Source organism: Hyperoodon ampullatus (assembly GCF_949752795.1).
Source record: "Hyperoodon ampullatus genome assembly, chromosome: 7".
In the NCBI taxonomy this organism is placed as follows: domain Eukaryota; kingdom Metazoa; phylum Chordata; class Mammalia; order Artiodactyla; family Ziphiidae; genus Hyperoodon; species Hyperoodon ampullatus.
The window spans coordinates 111,692,824-111,713,994 of record NC_136920.1 but is presented as its reverse complement, the minus strand read 5'-3'; the positions used below and the strand labels follow the sequence as shown (position 1 = coordinate 111,713,994).

Sequence of the window (21,171 nt, the reverse complement as noted above, 5' to 3'; positions counted from 1 at the left end):
GACTGCAAAAGAATATAGGACAAGTATTTCACATGCACATGTGCAAACACACACACACACACACACACACAGAACTGAACTATGTTTCCAGAGTTCAGTGAAGGAAACACTTTTTCGCTGGTAAGTGTAACATTTTCAAAGAGATGAATCAGAAAATTTAGGAAAGATTTAACCCCATTTTGCACAGATATTATCAATCATATTCTGTGGGGGCTAAGAAGGGTAGATGATTAAACAGTATTCTCTAAATGGCAAGAGATTATTTTTCTCTAGATTTCAAGTCTAGAAGTCACCAGCAAGGGATCCACAGAGCAGGCAAGAAGGTACCTGAAATCTCCATTGGGGAAATACCATAATATGGTGTGTCTGCCCTGCCAGCTAAAATGATTCCCAGGCAGACACTACATGGCTATCACATCATCACAATAGTTGTACCCAAGAAAGCAGTTTACAAAACAAGCACCAAACAACTGGGCATAATTTTCATCATAATCTGCAAACTTTAGCCTGAATAATGAAATTTAATCATCAAAAATATTAAATAGTAGAGTTCCAAATAATAGGGTGACCCAAGTTATCTTTGAACTTTTTCTTCTTTAAAAGCTGTTCATATTGGCACTTAAAAAAATAAATCAAAAAATAACATGGCTTCAAGTGGACAAATAAATATGAATTTTAAAGAAAGACTTTGCATTATCTATTGCTTTCCTCTTGACTTGGTTTCATTGATAATTTCTCCCCAAGTTTTCTAATAAGTTCTGCCAAGTCTTCTGAATTTTGAGTTTTTTCTTCAAGAAGTTCATAGCGGAGACTTGAGATGTCCTGTTTAATTTCCTTCAGTTCCCCTTTGCAAAACAAGAGTGATAAGAAGTCAATTGTAAATACGTAATGCAGAGAAACTAGTGATTCTGGGATAGATTGAAATCAACCTTAATGCCACACACATCTGTATTTTGAATCCTTTCAAAGGAAATCACTTTTTAATGGGGGCAGGTTTCTATTTTCTCAGCTCAGTATTTTGGTTAGTGAAAAGATTATAGAGAAAACTCACAATATAGTCCTCCTGAAGTCAGTGGAAGGGAAACATTGGTGGCAAATGTTACAGGGTTTGGGGGCAATGGACACTCACTATCCCCAACTACTTCCTTCTCCCTCCAAGCCCCCCACGGATATAACACAGTTCTCTCTCCCTATCCTCGGGTTTTATGTGTGCGGAGGCGGAGGGTAGACTGTAGTAGTTACTTCATTTTATATAAGGGACTTGGACACCCATGGATTTTGGTATCCACACAGGTCCTGGAACCAACCTCCCATGAATACCAAGAGATGACTGTAGTTACTTATCTAGCAAGTGGCATCTGCCCCCAGCTGCGGAGAAATAGCCTATTTCCCCAGTATGTAGCAGTACTGATGGTTGGCGAGATTCTGTCTTCTCCTGTTGAAGCTCACCCTTCCCACACCCATCTCTCCAGCTCTCTCTCAGCTCTGCTTCAGGCCCCAGGTCCTGGCTCATGTTCAGGGGCTGACTTGTCCCTGTGTTCAACTCACCTTCATTCACTTCATCACTCTCTTTATCTATCTGGGCTTGTAACACATATCTTTTAATGAGCCTCTTCATTATTTTCTAGACAGAGAAAAGATAAATCCATCTTAGTTTTATGTTCATGATAAATCTCTCATTTGGAATAAGTTTCTGATTTTTTCTCTCTTTAGTAGGCACTTCAGAAATGATAGCTATGAAAGATTAAGATGATTTTTCTGGTAGGGGATGCATACTATCTCCAGATTTTAAAAGTAATTTTCACATCACCAGGACTAATGACTCAAAAGTTAATTCTTGAGAAAAGAATAAGTTCAGAGCAAACATCTAATCCTTGATGTTCATTGCTTGTATTTTACTTGAAAGTGTTAGAACAAGACACAGCCTTAACAACTGGGCAGGTCAGAGGTGTGCACTTCTGCATGTGGAAATGGAAAGTTAAGCAAATGTGTCCTCATTTATGGCTTTTCCACTCCATTACAAAGAAATGGAGCCAGTTTTGATTTTATACTTGCTAATAATTTAGTAATGGCTAGCTTCAATGTAATGATATTTCTCCAGCACTTGAGCTTCCACCATGAGGATATTGCTTTTACTATGTACTTTTCATAAAAAGTAAGAGGTTCAGCAAGTATGCAGGAAGTCCTGGGTGGATATATAGCTAAACCAAATCTTACTACCTAAACCCTAAATTAAATGATAGTCAAATCCCACTTTCAAGAACTTATCCTAATGATGTAATTAGGTACATGGACAAGTATATTCATAGTAGTCCTACTTATAATGGTGAAAAAAAAAAAAACCTTAAATGTCCATCAATAGAGGATTATTTATTTGTACAAAGGAATATAGTACATCCATTAAAATTAATATGAATATATGTTTTGTGAAGTGAAAAACTATTATTCATTATATAAGTCTTGTTAACTCATTTATATAATATGACATATACATTTCTATAATAATATTAAAATATATGTAAAATTATATACATACATATAATCATCTGGCAGAATATTCACAAACAGTAAGTAGTCTTTACTTCTCAATGGTGGGGTTTTTTACTCTCTTCTTTATGTTTTTTGTAAGATAGACTTTTTTTGTGTATGCTGTGTTCATGTATTGGAAGACTTTATATAGTTAGGACAACAATTCTACTCAAATCGATCTATAGATTCAACACAGTCACAATTTTGGAATACACAATCTATTCTAAAATTTATATGGAAAGGCAAAGAAACAGAATAACCCAAACAACTTGGAAAAGAACAACAATGGAGAATTCACATTAGTAAGATAGACATTTTACAATAAACATGTAGGCTATAAGTTCCATGATGGCAAGACTTCATCTATTTCGTTCACTTCTATATCTCTAGTACTTAGAAAGTGCATGGTACATGGTAGTTATTCAATAAATATTTTTTGAATTAGTGTATTATTTTGATATTGAGAAAAATATAACAGTTCATTTTCATTTAAATAATCACATAGTTTGAGTTTCTAAATATTACAAGTAACTAGTCTTATTTCTTTAAAAATTCATGCTTACCTGATATTGTCTTGGAGGATTATTGAAACTGTTTAACTGGAAATCTTCTGAACTTCTTAAGCTTGATTGTTTACTATGTCCAAACTATATTTTGAAAAGAATTAGAAATTGATTATCATTTAATTTTCTTTAAATGTGACAATATTTATCTCATAGTTATATATGTGAACTAAGTCTCATATATATAAATAATCTTTTCTATATGTATCGTGCCATTTTAACTTAATTTGTTTAATATTCTGTCTTCCAAGACAAATCATAGACACTTTAGGTATGTTCAGCCTCTCAGTGTCTATTAGAGGTTGTCTGAGGACACTCTTAGACTTTGTGGCTATCAATCATTTTGTCATGAGAGTCATGCTTTAACATTCCCACAGATACATCCTTGGTGGAGGAAGAGGCAAACAAGTTGAGAAAATAATGGTGGTGATCTCAGAAGTCCATTGATGAGGGATCCACAGTCCAGCATGATTGACTACACCATCCACACCTGCAGTAGAGACTGTGCTAAGACTCCTGAAGAAACACCAGGGTAAGACTTTGCTGTAGGATAGGATTCAGGTGCCAAGAAAGCACTAATAAACCATTTGAATTTTAGGATATATATAGTATCCTATCTGGGCAACACTTTTCAAATAATACATTTGCTTGAATATGAAAATAACAAGGAAAGTAATCTACAAGAAAGGTGCTAAAGTACCATATTAACATGCTATGAGGATGATTAAAAACCTCTTTAAGGCATTTTCTAAAGGGAAAAAAATGGTTTTACAAAGAAATAAGTAGGAGAAATTGAGCAAAACACAGCATCTCCAAATATATATTTTTGGGGGTGCAAAACTCTTTTCCAGAGGAAAAGAAACTTCAAGACTATCTACTAAGACAGCCATGATTTATATTTCCCAATGACATCTAAGTTGCTACAGGTAAAGCTCAATGAGACTCAATTAAAATCCTTGACTTAACTTCAAAGCATTGATTCTTTAAATGGCCACATGCTGAATTCAAGCAGCTATGCACACATTCATCCATTAAACAGGTATGTGTGAGTGACCTCTATATGTAAGGTGCTCTGCTATGTTCTGGGTATTTAATGAATAACATAAATAACTATGATCTAGCTGAGTTATGATAATAGGAAAAGTATGGCAAGGCTGACAAGATTCATATTCATTGTGAAGATATTGTTTCGATAGCAGCCTTTTCCATGCAGCTATTTGCCTTTTTCTTTCACCCTCTCTAATAATGTCAGCAAAATGTCCGTATTTTTTTTAACTTTATATTAACTTTAAAAAAATTAGGATAAAATTTTACAATTGACCAAATTAACCAGAGAGGCAGCTTGGGTTCTGTGGAAGAGCAAACTGAAAACTCAAATCTGGCTCTGCCACAAGTTAGCTGTGGGATACTAGGTGAGAAGCTGAAACCCTACAATCTCTTCTGACGGTGAAGGGAATGCCCTAGTTGACCTCTACAGTCCTTCAAGTCCTACTAATTTACGAATTTGTGAAACAAATGCAAACTTCAACATATTTTAATAATATTTTAATGTTTATTTTCAAATTACATAATCATTTATTTTTATAATATTATAAAATATAATGATATTTAATATATTAGATATGATTCCTGGATTTCAAACTATGATTTATGTTTTAAAGACATCATTAAACATGATGACCAGAGTCATCACTTCCATCCCCCAGTTTTTATGATAAAGCATGGAGGGTGAAGACAGGTTCATAATCAGAGCGAAAGGATCCAGGCAAAGGGAATCTTTGTGTGCATCACGTCCATCTCTTCATGAATGCACAGCCTCATGGTGGCAAATCATTAATTTGATGTCTCCTTCTTTTGTTAGAGGCCACTAACACATCCAAATGGTGTTCATGGAAAAAAGAAAGTGAAAAATTATACTTCTTTGAGATTTTTTAGAGATGAATGTGTGGACCTTAATATTCGTTGTGCCAATCATTCCAAATTAAGGCAGCTCCACTACCCACAATGCCTATGGCAATAATCCTTTTTTGGAGACTTAATACTATATTAACACTATGCAGGCTTTTTCTCATTTGCTCTTTTCTAATTTAAGGTTTGTTGTTCCCAATTCCTGAAACACTCTTTTCCTGGCTCTTTGCCTGTCTGACTTGTTTTGTCTGATCCTCTGGAGTTTAGCTCAACACATAAGCTCCTCAAATGGCTTTCTCTGTCTACCCCACGAAAATAGATCTTGAGCAAGCTAGGCCTTTTGTACCCTTCATAACGTGCTTCACAATTGCCAATTACTTTATTCACTGGTTTGTTTACATGGTTATTGTCTACGACCTCCTGGGCTCTACAGAAGGAGGGACTTTTGTTTAGTTTATCTCAATGCCTTAAGAGCCATCATTGTCCATCAGATGGTAAGTGCTCAAAAGTTGTTTGTTGGTGAAATGAATGAAGGGAGAAGTGCCTTCGGGTCACTAATAGAGTTCACTTGGTTTCTGGACAACTTGCTATACAAGACGTGTACAATATAGGTTCGTGAACAAATTGGCTGCAGCTCAACCACACGGGAAAGATAAATCTGAAACATGGTTTTAAGGTCTGAGGCAGATGACTTACAAATTAATACCCTGGATGACACAGAAGAGGTAAGAGTACCAGGAAAACCAGAAAACAGTTTTCCATTCATTTGAGAATGGGTATAATTGTAGATTTTCCGGATTGTAGATTTTGACGTGTCAATGACTGCAGCTACAGTGTGTCATACAGTTTTATAACACACAGCTCCTCTTTGCATGCACCCAATGGGTAGAGTCTGGGATTTCTCAACTGTAACATTTTTGACACTTTGGGCTGGGTAATTCTTTATTGTGGGGGGCTTCCAGTGCATTGTACAGTGTTTGCCAGCACCCAGGGCCTTGACACCCTAGATGCCAATAACAGTTCCCCTCTCTAGTTGTGACAACCAAAAAAGTCTCCAGGTATTACAAATGCACCCTGGACTGCTGGTAGTGTGGAATCAAAATTACCTCTCAGTGGGAACCACTAGTATAGTTAAATGGTATATGACTAAACAGTTACAAATTCATTTGGATCACTTTTATGTGAAGAGTTCTGCTCTAAATCTGAAGTATGAATTTGGATGCAAATATAACATTTGTTTAGCAAAAATTTCTAAACAGTTTCTGATATATAGTAGGTATTCAACAAATACATGTTTAAACATTTAATAACACAAAGGAGTAATATGTAAGAAGAAACTTATCTAATGGTGCAAAGAAGCATTATTACCACTTGGTGGCAGAAAATTCTAATTTATATTTGTTTTGATGTACAGCTACTAAAATAGACTGGGAAGTTAAGGGAATTCAGTTGGCAATATGAATAGCATTTAAACCTTAGTGATTTGGACATTTACAGATGGCACTGACACATAATGTGATGGGAGTGGGAAAGGGGAGCTTGTTGAGTAGAAGCAGGAAGGACTGGGTGTAAGCCTTCTTCCTGTCTAATGCAAATACACACGCCGATTCTGAATAAGGCACTACCTGTCCTTTTTTTTTTTTTTTCCCATACCTTCTACCGCATTTCCTGCATTCTTTATGTTTCTTTTTTTTTAATCCTAGTAATTAGTTTGATATTAGCATTTCTCACCTTGCTGAAGCTTCATTGTAGGATTAGAGTGAGGAACACTAAATAACTTGTTTGTTATTCATTAAGAATAACAAGTAAGGGCTTCCCTAGTGGCGCAGTGGTTGAGAGTCTGCCTGCCGATGCAGGGGACACGGGTTCATGTCCCGGTCCGGGAAGATCACACATGTCGCAGAGCGGCTGGACCCATAAGCCATGGCCGCTGAGCCTGCGCGTCTGGAGCCTGTGCTCCGCAACGGGAGAGGCCACAACAGTGAGAGGCCCGCACATCGCAAAAAAAAAAAAAAAAAAAAGAAGAGTAACAAGTAAGCCTCAGTCTTGGGAATTTTTTATGTTGTTGGACATAATACTAGGAGTCAGTCTCCCATTCCCCACATTGAGGGGTCTGAGGCAGGGATCAAAGCAGTGAACTGAAAATGCAGAGGAAATATGATCAGTCAGCAGGGGGTGCACATATGACATGAAACCATGTGGTACAGTGCTTGTAAAAGCTCTTGCTTGAAATCAAACAGATATGGATTTGAATTCTGGCTCTGTCATGTGTCTGAAGTGGGACATTGAGCAAGTCATGTCACCTCTGTTAACCTAAGGTTTCTCATGTATAAAATAGGGAAAATAATATTACCTACCTTTTAGAGCTAATATGAGGATTAAAGGTGTGTAGAAAGAGTAACTTGACATAGTAGATGTTGTACAAGTGTCAACAGCTATTACTATTGTACAGAAGGATAAGTATCTACTATGTGGCTTTAGGCCTATTTCATGGTTAGTTTTAATCTGCTCTATTTCTTTTGGAGACACTTTGCTGAATATTGCTTTTTACTGATGTGTTCATGTCCATGACTAAGTCATTCAGGGAATGAAATACTCAGTGATTCCCATACCCAGATGAGCATTAGAATCTCCTAAGGACTTATTAAAATACACATTTCCAGGCATCATGGCCAGAGATTTTAACTCTATAGACCTGGAGAAGAGGATGGGTAATTTGTACAAATTCATCTGGTGAAGTGACCCTGGTGATAGTAACAAATTGGAACCGCTACATTATATCACTGGTTCATCAGATGACTAAAAAGAAAACCCCTGACCTAATTAGAAGCTAAAGGATATAGTTCCTGGATATGTAACTGATAAAAAAAAAATCTCCACATCTCATTCAATCCAGTACAGAATGGACCCAAAATACTAAAATAACGTCTATGCTCCATACTGGCCTATGGTCCAAGGCATGTAAAATCTGCTCTGAAACTGACAACGTGAAGGGAATCTGTTCTAGAGCTGGAACAGAGCAAACATTCAAGGAGTTATTTGGCATTTTCAGGTTTACACATGTCATACAGTATGGCAGAGACTGAATATTAATGTATGCTGTCCTTTCAGACTATATGTCCGAAAAGCTAATGCTAACCACCAAAGTCAGTGATATTCGGAGCTGAAGGAGATGATTAAAGATAATAAATAGATATGCTAAAAAGTATTTTTATATGGCTCATCTGACTGATTTATATAGTGTTATAGTTATTTATATAGCAGATGTGAAGGAAGCAGATGTGAAGGAAGGTTTGTGCGACTTAACCACTTTAACTTTCAAGGAGTCAAGAAAGAAGACCCCAGCAAAATAGAAACTTAACTGTGCCATTTTAGACATAGACTTTATGAAAAAGAATGAGCAAAAGCCAGGCAAATTGGGTTAGGGAAAACACACAGCAACAACAGGCAAAACTGATTGGAACTATAAATGGTTGCTTTAAAAAACATTTTCTCAGGAATATAGTTAATGTATCAAGCAAAAGCAAGCTATGTGAAATATGCCTCAGTTTTGTTCATCACAAGCTTAAATGGTAAGGGAAAACAGACACTTGTGTTGATTTGGCCTTCTAGGAATCAAATGCCGAGACAAAGTGAGAAATATGAGATGTATTCAGAATTATGCCTGTGAAGGATAATGGGAAGTGGCAGCAGAAGGCAGAAAAAGCTCCCAGACCATGAAGCGTGGCTCACTTGTGAAAGAGGGAAAGGTAATAAGATTGTCTGAGAAAGTCAGCCAGCCCAATGGGGAGCTACGGTGCAGAGTGCCCCAAGAGAGGTCCTGTGTTGGCATGAACTATCTGGGACCTAAACAGCATGGCCATGGTGGGAAAGCTGAGGGGACCTCAAAGATGCTGCAGCCGGAGGCTGTCAGCTGACCGAACTCCTTGAAGCAGGCTCTCTCGAAAGAAAACATGAGCCATACATTCCCATGGCTGCCACAATAAACAGTCTCTCAAAAGGGTCTCTAGAACATTCAGCTGACATTGGAATCAAGATTTTATTGATCTACCACTGTGATAAGATTCCAGAGGCTTCGTATTGCTGTTAAAGAATTTGCTTTCACCTGGGATTGAAATATGTGCTATTGGAAAGTGTAGAGTAATCCAAGCCATGTTTTAAAAATATAAAATGTATTTTCCAGATGATTAAAACAAATTTTAAGTTTCCACATTTTTTGAGAAACTCCAAAGAAAATAAAATTATTTGATTTGAAAGACACTATAGTTTCTATCATAAAGAAAAAAAGGCATGTTTATCCCCCTTGAATTTTTCTCATATTTGTCCAACACTTTATTGTTATCATGCATTCATCATACTTTCAGCACAAGTAATTTCTTACTGAAAAACTATAAAATCCAACTTACACTGACCTATTTTTGAAAAATTTTTATTTATTCATAACCAAATAACAAAAAGCTGCTTCTTTATAACAAGTACTTCACTATTTGTATAATAGTGTTTGTGATTTACAAAGTATCAACTGAATCCTCTCAACAATTTTGTGTGATGGGCTGTACAACTTGATCATTCCTACCTTGTAGATGAGGAAATTAAGGTTCAGAGAAGTCAAACGAATTGCTAAAGGGGCAGAGATAATATGAGATCCCCATCTTCTGACTACTTGGTTCAATGATCTGGCTATATCAATACTATATCAATACATAAGAGTATTCCTATTTTGTTGGAGGAGGTAACATACTTGGCTTAAAAACAAAACAAAATAGCATCCTTCCTTGGCATTTGTGTCCCATGGGGTGGCCCTGTAGCAGAGTTCTGGCTAATGAGATATAATAACGGAAATTGCTGGGAGGCGTCTCTGAGGGTGATGCAGCTAGGGGCCCACTTTTCCTTTGCCCATTCCTTCTTCATGCCTGAAAAGTGGGTGTGATGTCTGGAGGTGAAGGTGTCATCTTGCATCTGACTATGACAAAATAATCCAGGAGAATCACAGAGACTCGCTCCTGACAATAGTCCTGTACTGCCAACTCTGGAGAGTTAAATGAGAGGGGGGAAAACACCTGTCTTGTTGAAAACACCATGATATGTGCAACTGAATGCTAGTCCCACCTGATACACTGTCCTTCTCCTAATTAATCACTCATAATTTCCCTCAGCAACATGCATTTATTGTACCCTACTATGTGCCTGCTGCCAGAATGAAGCAAAAGTCCTCAGCATCAGGGATTTTGCCACTCCAAATTACGGAGCTGATGCAGTTCCAGGGAACATTGCTCATTATAAACTGGGCTGACGACAGGAGCCATTAAATTCTCAGGGTGCCTTTTTTGATAGCTTCTCGATTACTGACAAATAACGCAGCTCTGTTAGGTGTGCATAATCTCCACCTGAGCTGCCGAGAATTAAGTTAATTATATCTCCATCAGGTCCCTATTATTTCAATTTTCCCTTCTTTACATCACAATTCCTATATTCCATCACCCATAAGTACCCCAATATACTTGTTTACTATCTGTCTTAAACAGCCATGTAATTCTTTTTGCTGATTAACAGGACACAGGCTTATTTTCACTTCCCAATAACAGATTCTTTGAGCATTGTTAAACTGTTAATTCTTTAATGTGTCTACTGTTTCTTGAAATTGCTTCTGAACATCTGTCCTTTTCTCTGAGTAGAAAGCCTGAAGCTACTCGTGGCTTCATATTTTCAAATGTGATCTTACCTGTCTTTTGTCAAGTGATAATTTTGAAAGGTCTTCTTGACTTCCCAGAATTCCAAATTTCTTTTCTTCATTTCTCTTTTAAAGATAGAGAGTAAAATAAGTACAATCACTAATTTTACATTGGGGATTATAAAGCGATTTTCACTCTTTCTTTATTCCATATTCTAAAAGCCATCTGGTCCAATTCTCCAGCAAGTTTCAATGAGAGAAACATATTCTATTGAGGTCTTCCCTTTGGTGAGTACTTGGACATTTCCTTTTCAAGACTGAATTGTCTTGGGTTGCAGCTCTAATCACACCTGTAAACTACACACTTAATAACATTAAGTAAAGTGAGGGAAAATTTTGCCACTCAACACACTGAGTTCTGTAAGTTATACATTTGGGAGAGCACCAAAGATGGCATATTTTTCCAAAATTCCTATACAAAATAATGATAATACATTTAAAGAGGGCTTTAGAATTCTCAAAGCACTTTTACGTATTTATCTGATTTGATTTTCATGATGTAGATGCGATTTTTATTCCCATATTATAGTTGAGGAAATTGGAGCTCTGGGAGCTTAACTTGAGAATCTCACGTAGTAAGTAGCAAATCATTCAATAATAGAATCGTGTAGCTGCAAGGAACTTTTACAGTCATTTGGCTCAGTTGCCCACTAGTGTAGGAAAACCTATAAATTCCTAATGTTGGTCAGCCAACATTTATTGATTACTTGCAATGATGGGGAGCTCACTATTTCACAAGACAGCCCACCACTCTGTTGGGCAGATCTTTTTGTTACAAATTTTTTTATTTACATAGAACTAAAAATGAACTATTTGCAAATTTTACCCATTGCCTCTCTTCCTTTTTTTTTTTTTTTTTTTTTTTTTTTTTTGCGGTACACGGGCCTCTCACTGTTGTGGCCTCTCCCATTGCAGAACACAGGCTCCGGACGCGTAGGCTCAGCGGCCATGGCTCACGGGACTAGCCACTCCGCGGCATGTGGGATCTTTCCGAACCGGGGCACGAACCCCTGTCCCCTGCATTGGCAGGTGGACTCCCAACCACTGCGCCACCAGGGAAGCCCTCCCTTCCTATTTTTGAAGAGAAAATTAAATGTGTTTCCTCATTAAAATTGGGAATTGGGAGCAGCCAGCTCCTTCACGTCCCCATAATATGACACCATATCCACACCTGTTCCCTTCTTGGCCCTCCTCCTCTGGAGGCATCTAGTCTCTCAGTGCTCCTTTTGGATATAGAGTTCTGTCCCCTGCAGAGTTCCCTGCTGAGAGTAACCTCCCCACCCCCATGCATTCCACATGCTCCACACATTTCTAAACCCACTGTGATTGTTCTACTCCCTCATTTAAGCACTAGACCTCTTCTCTTTCATGGCTTCTTAAGGTGGTACTGCCTCATGGGATTACTGTTTCCAATTAGTCTCCTTAGATACTTCTTTCTTGAACTACTTAATGCCAAACCTGGTCTCCCATATTACATGTGAGCAATTGATTTCTGAACTTTTCAATGTAGGACTTACTTGTCTGTCAGATTCCCCCAAGTCATAATCAGCTAGCTGTATAAATTGAACATGCAAAAAATTGAAGCTGTATAAATTGAGATATATAAATATACCTAGCTGTATAAATTGAAGGTGAAGTGAGGGACATGTAGCCATAACAGCAAAAATGGGGCCCAGAATAGCTCTGCCTTTCAGTACCCACTCCAGATAATGTAGCACATTACTTTAGTTACATTTCATGAATTTTTCTTATATTTTTAAGCAGAAATGTCCAGTGTGCTCCTAATAAACAGACATAAGCTAAAGGACTGCTCTGAGCTAAGTGACTACATTTGGGAATGGATGGACATGTCATCACAGATTGCTTCTTTATAAAGGGATGTGGCACAGTGGTTATAATGGTCTCAGCATTTAAAAATATAATTTTAAATTATCAAGTCAAATCACCTTGTTCATTTCCACATCCTCCTGGAAACCTTTTTTATGGCCCTGGAACAGCTCAGAAATCCATTTTTTAAGCCTCAGTAGGAGATAAAACAGGGACTTTGGACTTGGCACCAGGTTGAAGGGAACAGGAAGAGTTCTTCCCTCCTCAAAGTAGGAAAACCAAAGTTTGGCCCTTGCAAATTTCCACTCCACATCAGCATCATCCTATACAAATACATATGACAGTTCAGCAAGGAAATGCATAAAAAGAATTACTGGGATGCTTCTAACATTGCATAACTAGATGGAAGTAATGATGCCTACAACACTCTCAGACCCCAAAGACCACTCCAAGATTTTTTCAAAAATATTAAGGTACTATTCACACACTCTCCTAAATCTGCTTTTAATTTTATCAGGCTTATATATCTATAGATCTCAAAACTTGCATGTGTTTATAAATACACTGAAAGATATAGATGCATTTTCCTACATTCTAGAAAACACTATGAAAAATCATTCACTTTTTTATTCTGCAACAGATCACTACTTTGATTAATTTGGGAGACAGACCAAGATTTCTAGAATAAAAATGTATACTATCACTCTGAGTTTGAGAAAGGGTCAATTCTGAACATCACTCAAAACAAGATTTGGAGAATAGTGGTATTTGGAAGCAATAATTTTTAAAATAAAGTATAAATTCACGCTGATACAGTATTTCTAAAGAGTTTGTAAATAATAATAACAAATCACACAACATTTCTCATCCTTACACCTTACTATCCCACATGCCCATAGATATTGTGTTTGAAGCAAAGTATTAAAATTTTCTAGATTCCTGTATATAAAGTATACAAAAATATAGATATTCTCTACAGTATATACAGTATATAAAGAAGTATGTAAAAAGGGAAAGAACAGATAGAAAGCAGTCTATACTGTCGCCACCAATGCTGAGTTGATCCCTAGAATAGTTAAAACATGTAGCACATAGTATACAAATGTATAGAGATTATACCTCAATTTCCTGGAATGAACTGTTGATCATTGCAATTAACATATTTAGCAAAACAATGACCATTGTAACATTATAGACTCCATAAAGAACATAACCGATGTTTTCAATGAATTTGTGATTATAGTTGATGACCACTGATTTCACTTCAGAAAGTCCAAATATAGCCCAAAACAGTGTCTTAAAACTCTCTTCCACTCTGGTGAAAAAGGAGAGAAAGGAAATGATAAAGTGTACAAATAAACAAAAATGGTACCATAATAAAAGTGAGTTGATTTAGTGTCTTTGAAAATTATTAGATATTCATGAGAAAACTCTTTACTTCCCTGAGCCTCATTTTTCTTTTATGTAAAATGGGTACAATAATTATTTCTTTCTAGGATTGTGGCAAGGATGAGGAAATATTGTGTATATGAAGCACATAACTCACTATCTGGAACATAATAAGCACACAGTAAATGCTAGCATAATTACATAACCACAGATATTAACATTTAAATAATCCATAGTTTTGGCAATGGAAGTGTTAAATGTATTACTTAATAAAAGATAATGCTATCTGTTAGAGTCCTTTTGGGTTTCCTGCTCATCTATACTTCCACTAATTTCCAATGAAAAGATTACAATAGTATGTGTCTTAAGGTGTCTTAAGGAAAATTTGACAATATAAATACAGTCAATGTTATCAAAATCACTGACATGTCTTATGTAGGAATTTCAATGCTTTAGGCATAATTATTGACACTAAACTAAGCCCCTCTGCTTAGCCCAGGTGGTTTAATTTCTCTCATAAACTGAACTTTACAGGAATATGGTTAATAGGTTATGCTTCAGTCAATACTTATTGTAACACTGAATACCTAACATTTGAATAATGTATTCCAAACACACTTTATAAAAAACATGTGTGTCTATGGTGAACATAAGTTAAAACTCTTGTCACTACTGATAAATTGGATTGTCTCAGTGATAAGATCCAACAAACTGAATTAGGAAGCAGCTGTTCTCATAGTCAGCATCCCAGGAGTCTGTAGTAAGCAGAAGGACACAGCAGTGAAGAGCACAGATGCTATAGTGGACAAGGGACTATGTCCTGGCTTTTCTACATATTAGCAGCTATACAGTGTTCAGCACATCATTTAACTTTTCTTAACTTCAGTTTCCTTTTTTTTTTTTTTTCTGAAACAGAGATAATAAAATGATGTGTGTGAGGTAGTTCCTAGCCTTAAAAATGTTAGCTATAATTACTTAATATTACGGAGGTTGCCTACATTATTGAGTTCTTCCAACCCATTTTAAAATCCTCTCATTTTGCTAAAGAGTAACTGGAGATGAAGTCTTTACCAAAACATTATTTATGCCATGTATACATATGAACACTGTTAAGCTAACATTTATTTAATCGATGATCTCCATGATCAAAATATCTGAAAGCACATACGTTGTGAAGGCTTCGTTTTGCTTTGCACCAATGTAGTAGGAATAGAGGTTGAACATTCCAATCATAAAAGCCACAAACACCATGATGAATATGACCATGAACTTGAAGATGTCTTTCACTGTTCTTCCAAGAGATATCTGCAGAGGTCCAAAGCTTTCATTTGCTGGTAAAATGTAGGCTATTCTGGAGAAACTTAAAACTACAGCAATTGCATAAAGACCTTCAGATATAATTTGAGGATCAGAGGGGTCCCACTTTATCCTGGCTAGGAGAAAGGAAAGACAAGAGTTATGGTGAGTTTATTTAAGGTTTTTACTTAGGTAACGTCTTTTCTGGGGTAGAAATAAAATTACATTAGCAATCCAATTCCTGACGGATGTCTTTTATCTTAAAGGGCTTCTTTAAGTGTCAGGTGTATTTGAGCTTCTGAATTTACCGAGAAAATTACCCCCCTGGTTTGCTGGAAGTTTTCTATAGGGTCTAGCATAATGGTTAAGAGTACACACATATATATATGGAAGCTAAAAAAAAAAAAAAAATGTCATGAAGAACCTAGGGGCAAGACAAGAATAAAGATGCAGGCCTACTAGAGAATGGACTTGAGGACACGGGAAAGGCGAAGGGTAAGCTGGGACAAAGTGAGAGAGTGGTAGTGTATATATGGACATATATACACTACCAAATGTGAAATAGATAGCTAGTGGGAAGCAGCCACATAGCACAGGGAGATCAGCTCGGTGCTTTGTGACCAGCTAGAAGGGTAGGTTAGGGAGGGTGGGAGGCAGGGAGATGCAAGAGGGAGGGGATATGGGGATATATGTATATGTATAACTGATTCACTTTGTTATGAAGCAGAAACTAACACACCACTGTAAAGCAATTATACTCCAATAAAAATGTTTTTTTTAAAAAAAAGAGTACAAACTGTGGACTCAGCATATGTAAAAATTCCAATATCTCCCTGTCTATCTATCTAAAGTCAGCTGGAAGAACTGGTACAAATTACTTATCTTATTTTTATTTTCCCATCTTTAAAAATGAGATAATACTGCTTCTACCTCTGTCATCAGTTGTGAGAATCCAGTAAGTCAACATACATTCAGTGTTTAGAAACTGCTTGGCACTAACTAAATGATAGCATTCACTATTTAATCTTAAACTATAATAAAAGAAAAAAAGCCCCTAAATAAATGATATCATTATTTAATCTTAAACTGTAATTACACTATAATGTAACTGGGGACTTTTGGAGTTATTTAAACTTACTAAAGTAATTTATATTGGTCATTCAAGTCTATTTTTATCATAAAAATGTAGTAATTTTTCACTTATGAATTTTTCTGGCATTATTACAACAGGTCATCAAAAACCTAATTAAGAAACCATTATGAAGAAAAGCAGTGTGTAGGAAAGAGGAAAAATATAATTATAAATTTGTATTTGCTTATTTGTTGAGAAGTGGAATCAGGAAAGGATACAATAAACTAATAAAAGCAATTTCCCTTTTTTATAGCACTTTGAGTATAAGTACAATTATATAAATAGATAGCTCTGACTTTAAAATTTCATATAATAAAAAATTTTTGTTATTAAATGATGGCTACATTCCCTGTGCTGTACAATATATAAAAGTCTTACATTATGCACTAAAAGTTGTTAATTAAATATTAAAATAAATATTAAAAAGAAATAATAAAAAAGAAATCCCTATGTGATATAGCCAGTAAAACCCATAGAGATGTCAATTAACTGTTAACTGACATCTTATCAGAGGATTTGAAATAAGTATTCAAAGAGAATCTGTTTTCCTCACTCTAGGTTTCTACAAGGAGAGATTTTCCCTAAGCAAATAACTGAACCTATTTCTATCGCTTAGTCACTTTCCTCCTGGGGAGGTGGAATGACTTATCTGATTACTAAACTGGGGTGGAAACTGAGCATACTTGGTTCAGCTCTGCCCTCTTTTTTCTTGAGAATTTTCCTCTGGTCTTCCATGGGGGAATCTCACATGATCAGACACTTGATGCCATACCCCTCTTTGGGGAAGACTGCCCTGTCCATTGCTGTCCATACATCTGCCTAAGCCTGGGGTTCAATATTACTGAGCCGGCTGGCTAATAAACTCAGAATTATGTCATCCACCCTGAACTTTGTCAGTATTAGAGGTAATGATCTGGCCTCCGTGTTCACTTTTGGTTTTATCTCTCATCTAGTTTCAAAGACTGGGTGAGAAAAAGTGGTGTTATTTATTGGGGGCCCTCTAGAGCCTCCAATGATTCCTTTGCTTTCAAATAATTTATATGCCTTGAATGGAAATGGTACTTAAATGTGTACTATTTTTAATGGACAAGAGGAAAAAAAAATAAATCCAAGACATAATACAGGCATTCTCAATGAAGTTTGGTGGTTAGCCAATTAATCTCAGAGATAAAGTGAGATGATTCTTGTGATTAAAAGAGGTTTCCAGCCAGAAGAAATATCAAGGGAAGAGGTAGAAAACATGCTTCTTCAGATACAGATACTCTGAAGAAGCTGGAAACTGACCAACAATTCTACGAGAGCTGAGTAGTAATCAAACTGTTACTGATGTGTACTTTTATAAGAAAATTCTGCATTTTATAAACTTATATTGACTGTGTCCTATAAACTCACCCAAATTGTAGTATTTCACATTGTCTCCCAATGTGACTTTTGTCAAATCCTTCAAAGTATCATTTGCATCAATGATGCTCTGGGCTTTTGAAGCATGCCAAAATGCCATGAATCTTGCAATGAATGATGCTGCAAAGATTGCCAACATTCCAAAATCAAGCATATTCCACAACTCAAACAAGTATTCCTTGGGACCTTGAGTCCAAATTTCTTTACATTCAGTCCATATCATGCCTGTATTAGAAAGATGTTAAAATATCAATCCAACTTCATTCCAGCCTTAGCTCTTCAATAAAACAAAATAAATTTGAAAGATCTCAGGCTGATATTCAAAACCCTTCAAAATTTGGCCTCATCCCACCCATCCAGCCATAATTATCCTGTCCCCACAAATCCTAGAGTCCAACAATATCAGTGCATTACCTTATAACAATGTGACAAATTTTATCAAGGGCATTCAATCAACAAACATGATTTGATCCATTAATTCTATACATAAAAATACATTAATAAGATGTTCATTGTAGTGTTCTTTATAACAATCAAACCATACAAACACACCCACATTCACACACTCAAAATAGAAGTAACCATGGGACTTCTACATATGGGATATTATGCAGCCATTTCATATGATATTTTAATTACCATGGGATAGTGGCCACAGGAATGTACCTCACAGACCTCCAACTACAGGAATTTAATTGGCCATGGGCCTCAGCTACAGCACTCTGAAAACTACTGCCACTTTTGCCCTAAGGCCATGCTTCCCATGGGCTGCTCTCCAATAGTGACTGAGGGCACTCCTTCTTCAGAGACATGGGACTCCTTTGATGGCTGATTTTGGCTCAAGGATTTCCTGACGGCCTTGTTAAACTTTCTTTAGACTGGATGGAGATCTAGGATACTTCTACCCTACTTTCCTTCTCTCAAGATCAGACTTGAATCCCAGTCTTACAGCCCTTGCAGCTCTCTTCAGTTCTCTCCCATTTTCTCTCACATGGAATTTCCTTAATAAAATTATTGTACGTTAAATCCTGTCTTGCATATGCTTCTTGGAGGACCTGGACTAATACATATTGGAAAATATTTATGTCATAAACATTCAAGCATGCTAAGTAAAAAATGTTATATATTGTATGACTTTATGTTTAAAACAAGCATAGTAAAGGACTAGAGGTAATTACAGGAACATAGTAATAGTAGTTGTCTCTTGATGGTGGAATTATTAATAATATTGCATATTCACTCTAAAACTTAATGTGGTACTCAGGAAGGAGCATAGGTTTTGGAATTAGACTGCCACAGATTTGAGACTTTGCTCTTCCACTTATTAGCTGTGTAATCCTTGGCAACTTATTTAAACTTTCTAAAACGCAATTTGGAAAATGGGGATGATAGTAGTTTGTACCTACTTCACAGGATTGTTATGAGACTTAAATAACACATGTAAAATGCACAGTACAGTGCCTGGCACTTGAAAAAAATAACTAACATTTATTGAGCATTTGCTATTAAAAATTTCCTATGTCTGGCACACATTTTCTTTTTTCATCTGAAAAATCTTACTTTATTAAAAAGAAGTTACTTTACCCTTATTATCTTTAGATCCCTATGCTCTGATGCCCCACCTCCTCCTAGAGCCACCTGGAGAAATACAAGCCAAACTCCAACAATCCATCAAAGCCTACCTCCATCAAGAAGTCTCCATGGTCCCCTAGTTGAAATTAATCTTCTCCCCTTTCTCCTACCAAGCACCTTCCTCAAGTCCCCACATTTGTCATGAACCTTTATCACAATCACAACTTGCCACATGAATGACTGTAGAGCCCTTCAGGGGTTTAAAAAAGCCATGGTCTCCGCTCTTCCAACAGCTTACTATGTGCTTTTCTCAAAATGATCATTCACTGTAGCACACAACTTACTTATTTGGAATTATTCCCAATTCAGAGGAGATTAGAATTGAATTCATACATACTTTAGTCGATCAGATTTAAAACAGGAAACACTACATGTGTACACTCATGCACAGATACGTGCACGCACACAACTCTGAGCAGGGGTGAAAAAAATCTGAGAGCAGACTTCTTTTGTGGTCCCTGGATTCCTGCCAGCTTCCTCAAAAGGACAAAAGGGTAGTTTAGTGTAACTGAAGAAGAGGGATTAAAGGGCGGTTTAAATTCGTATCGTTTAGTTGTTTTCAAAGCTTCTCTCCTTCTTCCTCCCACTTCTCCATCTTCTCTCTCTTTAAGATGTACAGTTTTTGGTAAAAAATGATATCTCACCAAAGCTTAAAAATAAAACAGATACAGCGAACTCTTCCGTTTGAATGAAGAGTTCCCGTCTTATTTCCCCTGTGGACCCCCAGGAGCTGCCAAGCATGGATTGAAACCCCCATCTAGTCCAGCTTCTCCAGCAAACAGGGGACTTCTCCACAGGGTTGAGCCTCTTCTTGAATTCGTCCTGAATGACTACTTCTGAAGACGGCTCATCCCATTGTTGACTTTTTAGGAAGCATCCCTTCACTGTGGACCTGTTAGTGCTAATTCTGCCCTTGAGAGAAGAGAATGAGTCTGCTCTCTCTGCCTTTACAGTTTCTTAAAACAAAACAGGATAAAACAAAGCACAAACGCCTGTTCACTCATTAAATCTATGCTTCTACAGCAGAGGCAGGTTTTCCACAAAGCTAATAAAATTTAACCTTCAAGATGTCTTATCTGCCCAGGCTCCTCCTAGGGCTCTGTTTCGTCTTCTTTTTCTCCAAATAACTAAACTTCAGGCTCCACAATCCGGGGTTCTGCCCTACCTCCACACTCCAGAGTAAGCTCCCCTACTTCCCACAAGTGCTGTTCCCTGGAAGAGCCACTCCCTTTTCTAGTTGCTTTCAATTTGGGATGCTCCCTAGTTTTTCAATTGCGTGCAGATAGGATGTGGCCAGAGCGTGGAGTAGGGACGTAATTACGGCCCTTGCCTGCAGTCCTCTCCTTCTGTTGAAGGGTCAATCCAGTATTGCATTTACTTCCTCAGCAGCTCACACTGGACGTTAAGTTAAAAAGTGCTCCTTAGGTGAAGCATCATCAAGCGTGTCTCCTCCCTCCCTGTGTTCCTGCTACACTTCTCACTGGTTTCAGCTTGCCCTTCAGCCTTGTCAAGATCTCCTGGAATGTCTATTCCAACATCCAGCCTTTCAACTTGTTGTCTACTAAAAATTATATAAATTTGCTTTCTGTGACCAATTATGTCAGTCTTTTCCCTCAAGCCAACTAGTATCTTGACCTAAGTAGTCCATTTCTTATTAATATTTCCAGAAAGTATAGCAACTGTCTTTCAAGAATAACTTCAAAAAGAAAAATAAATACCAGTGTCAGAAATTGAACCAGGAGTCTAACATATGCTACAAAGTA

General features: G+C 36.9%; 1 protein-coding gene across 2 annotated transcripts in view; it reads right to left on the bottom strand.

The window, feature by feature from the left end:
- Positions 1 to 693: 693 nt before the first annotated feature.
- Positions 694 to 21,171, bottom strand: part of TRPC6 (transient receptor potential cation channel subfamily C member 6) — a gene marked incomplete at both ends in the record, with an annotated part of 107,800 nt that continues 87,322 nt past the window's right edge. The window contains 8 exons of one of the 2 annotated variants that reach the window (XM_079708172.1): positions 694 to 845; positions 1,549 to 1,624; positions 3,093 to 3,176; positions 10,723 to 10,797; positions 12,678 to 12,881; positions 13,678 to 13,873; positions 15,116 to 15,380; positions 17,768 to 18,001. In XM_079708172.1, coding sequence (XP_079564298.1) covers positions 694 to 845; positions 1,549 to 1,624; positions 3,093 to 3,176; positions 10,723 to 10,797; positions 12,678 to 12,881; positions 13,678 to 13,873; positions 15,116 to 15,380; positions 17,768 to 18,001 — 1,286 coding nt within the window. The remainder of the gene's footprint in view (positions 846 to 1,548; positions 1,625 to 3,092; positions 3,177 to 10,722; positions 10,798 to 12,677; positions 12,882 to 13,677; positions 13,874 to 15,115; positions 15,381 to 17,767; positions 18,002 to 21,171) is intronic. The other variant, XM_079708173.1, reaches the window with a different exon arrangement.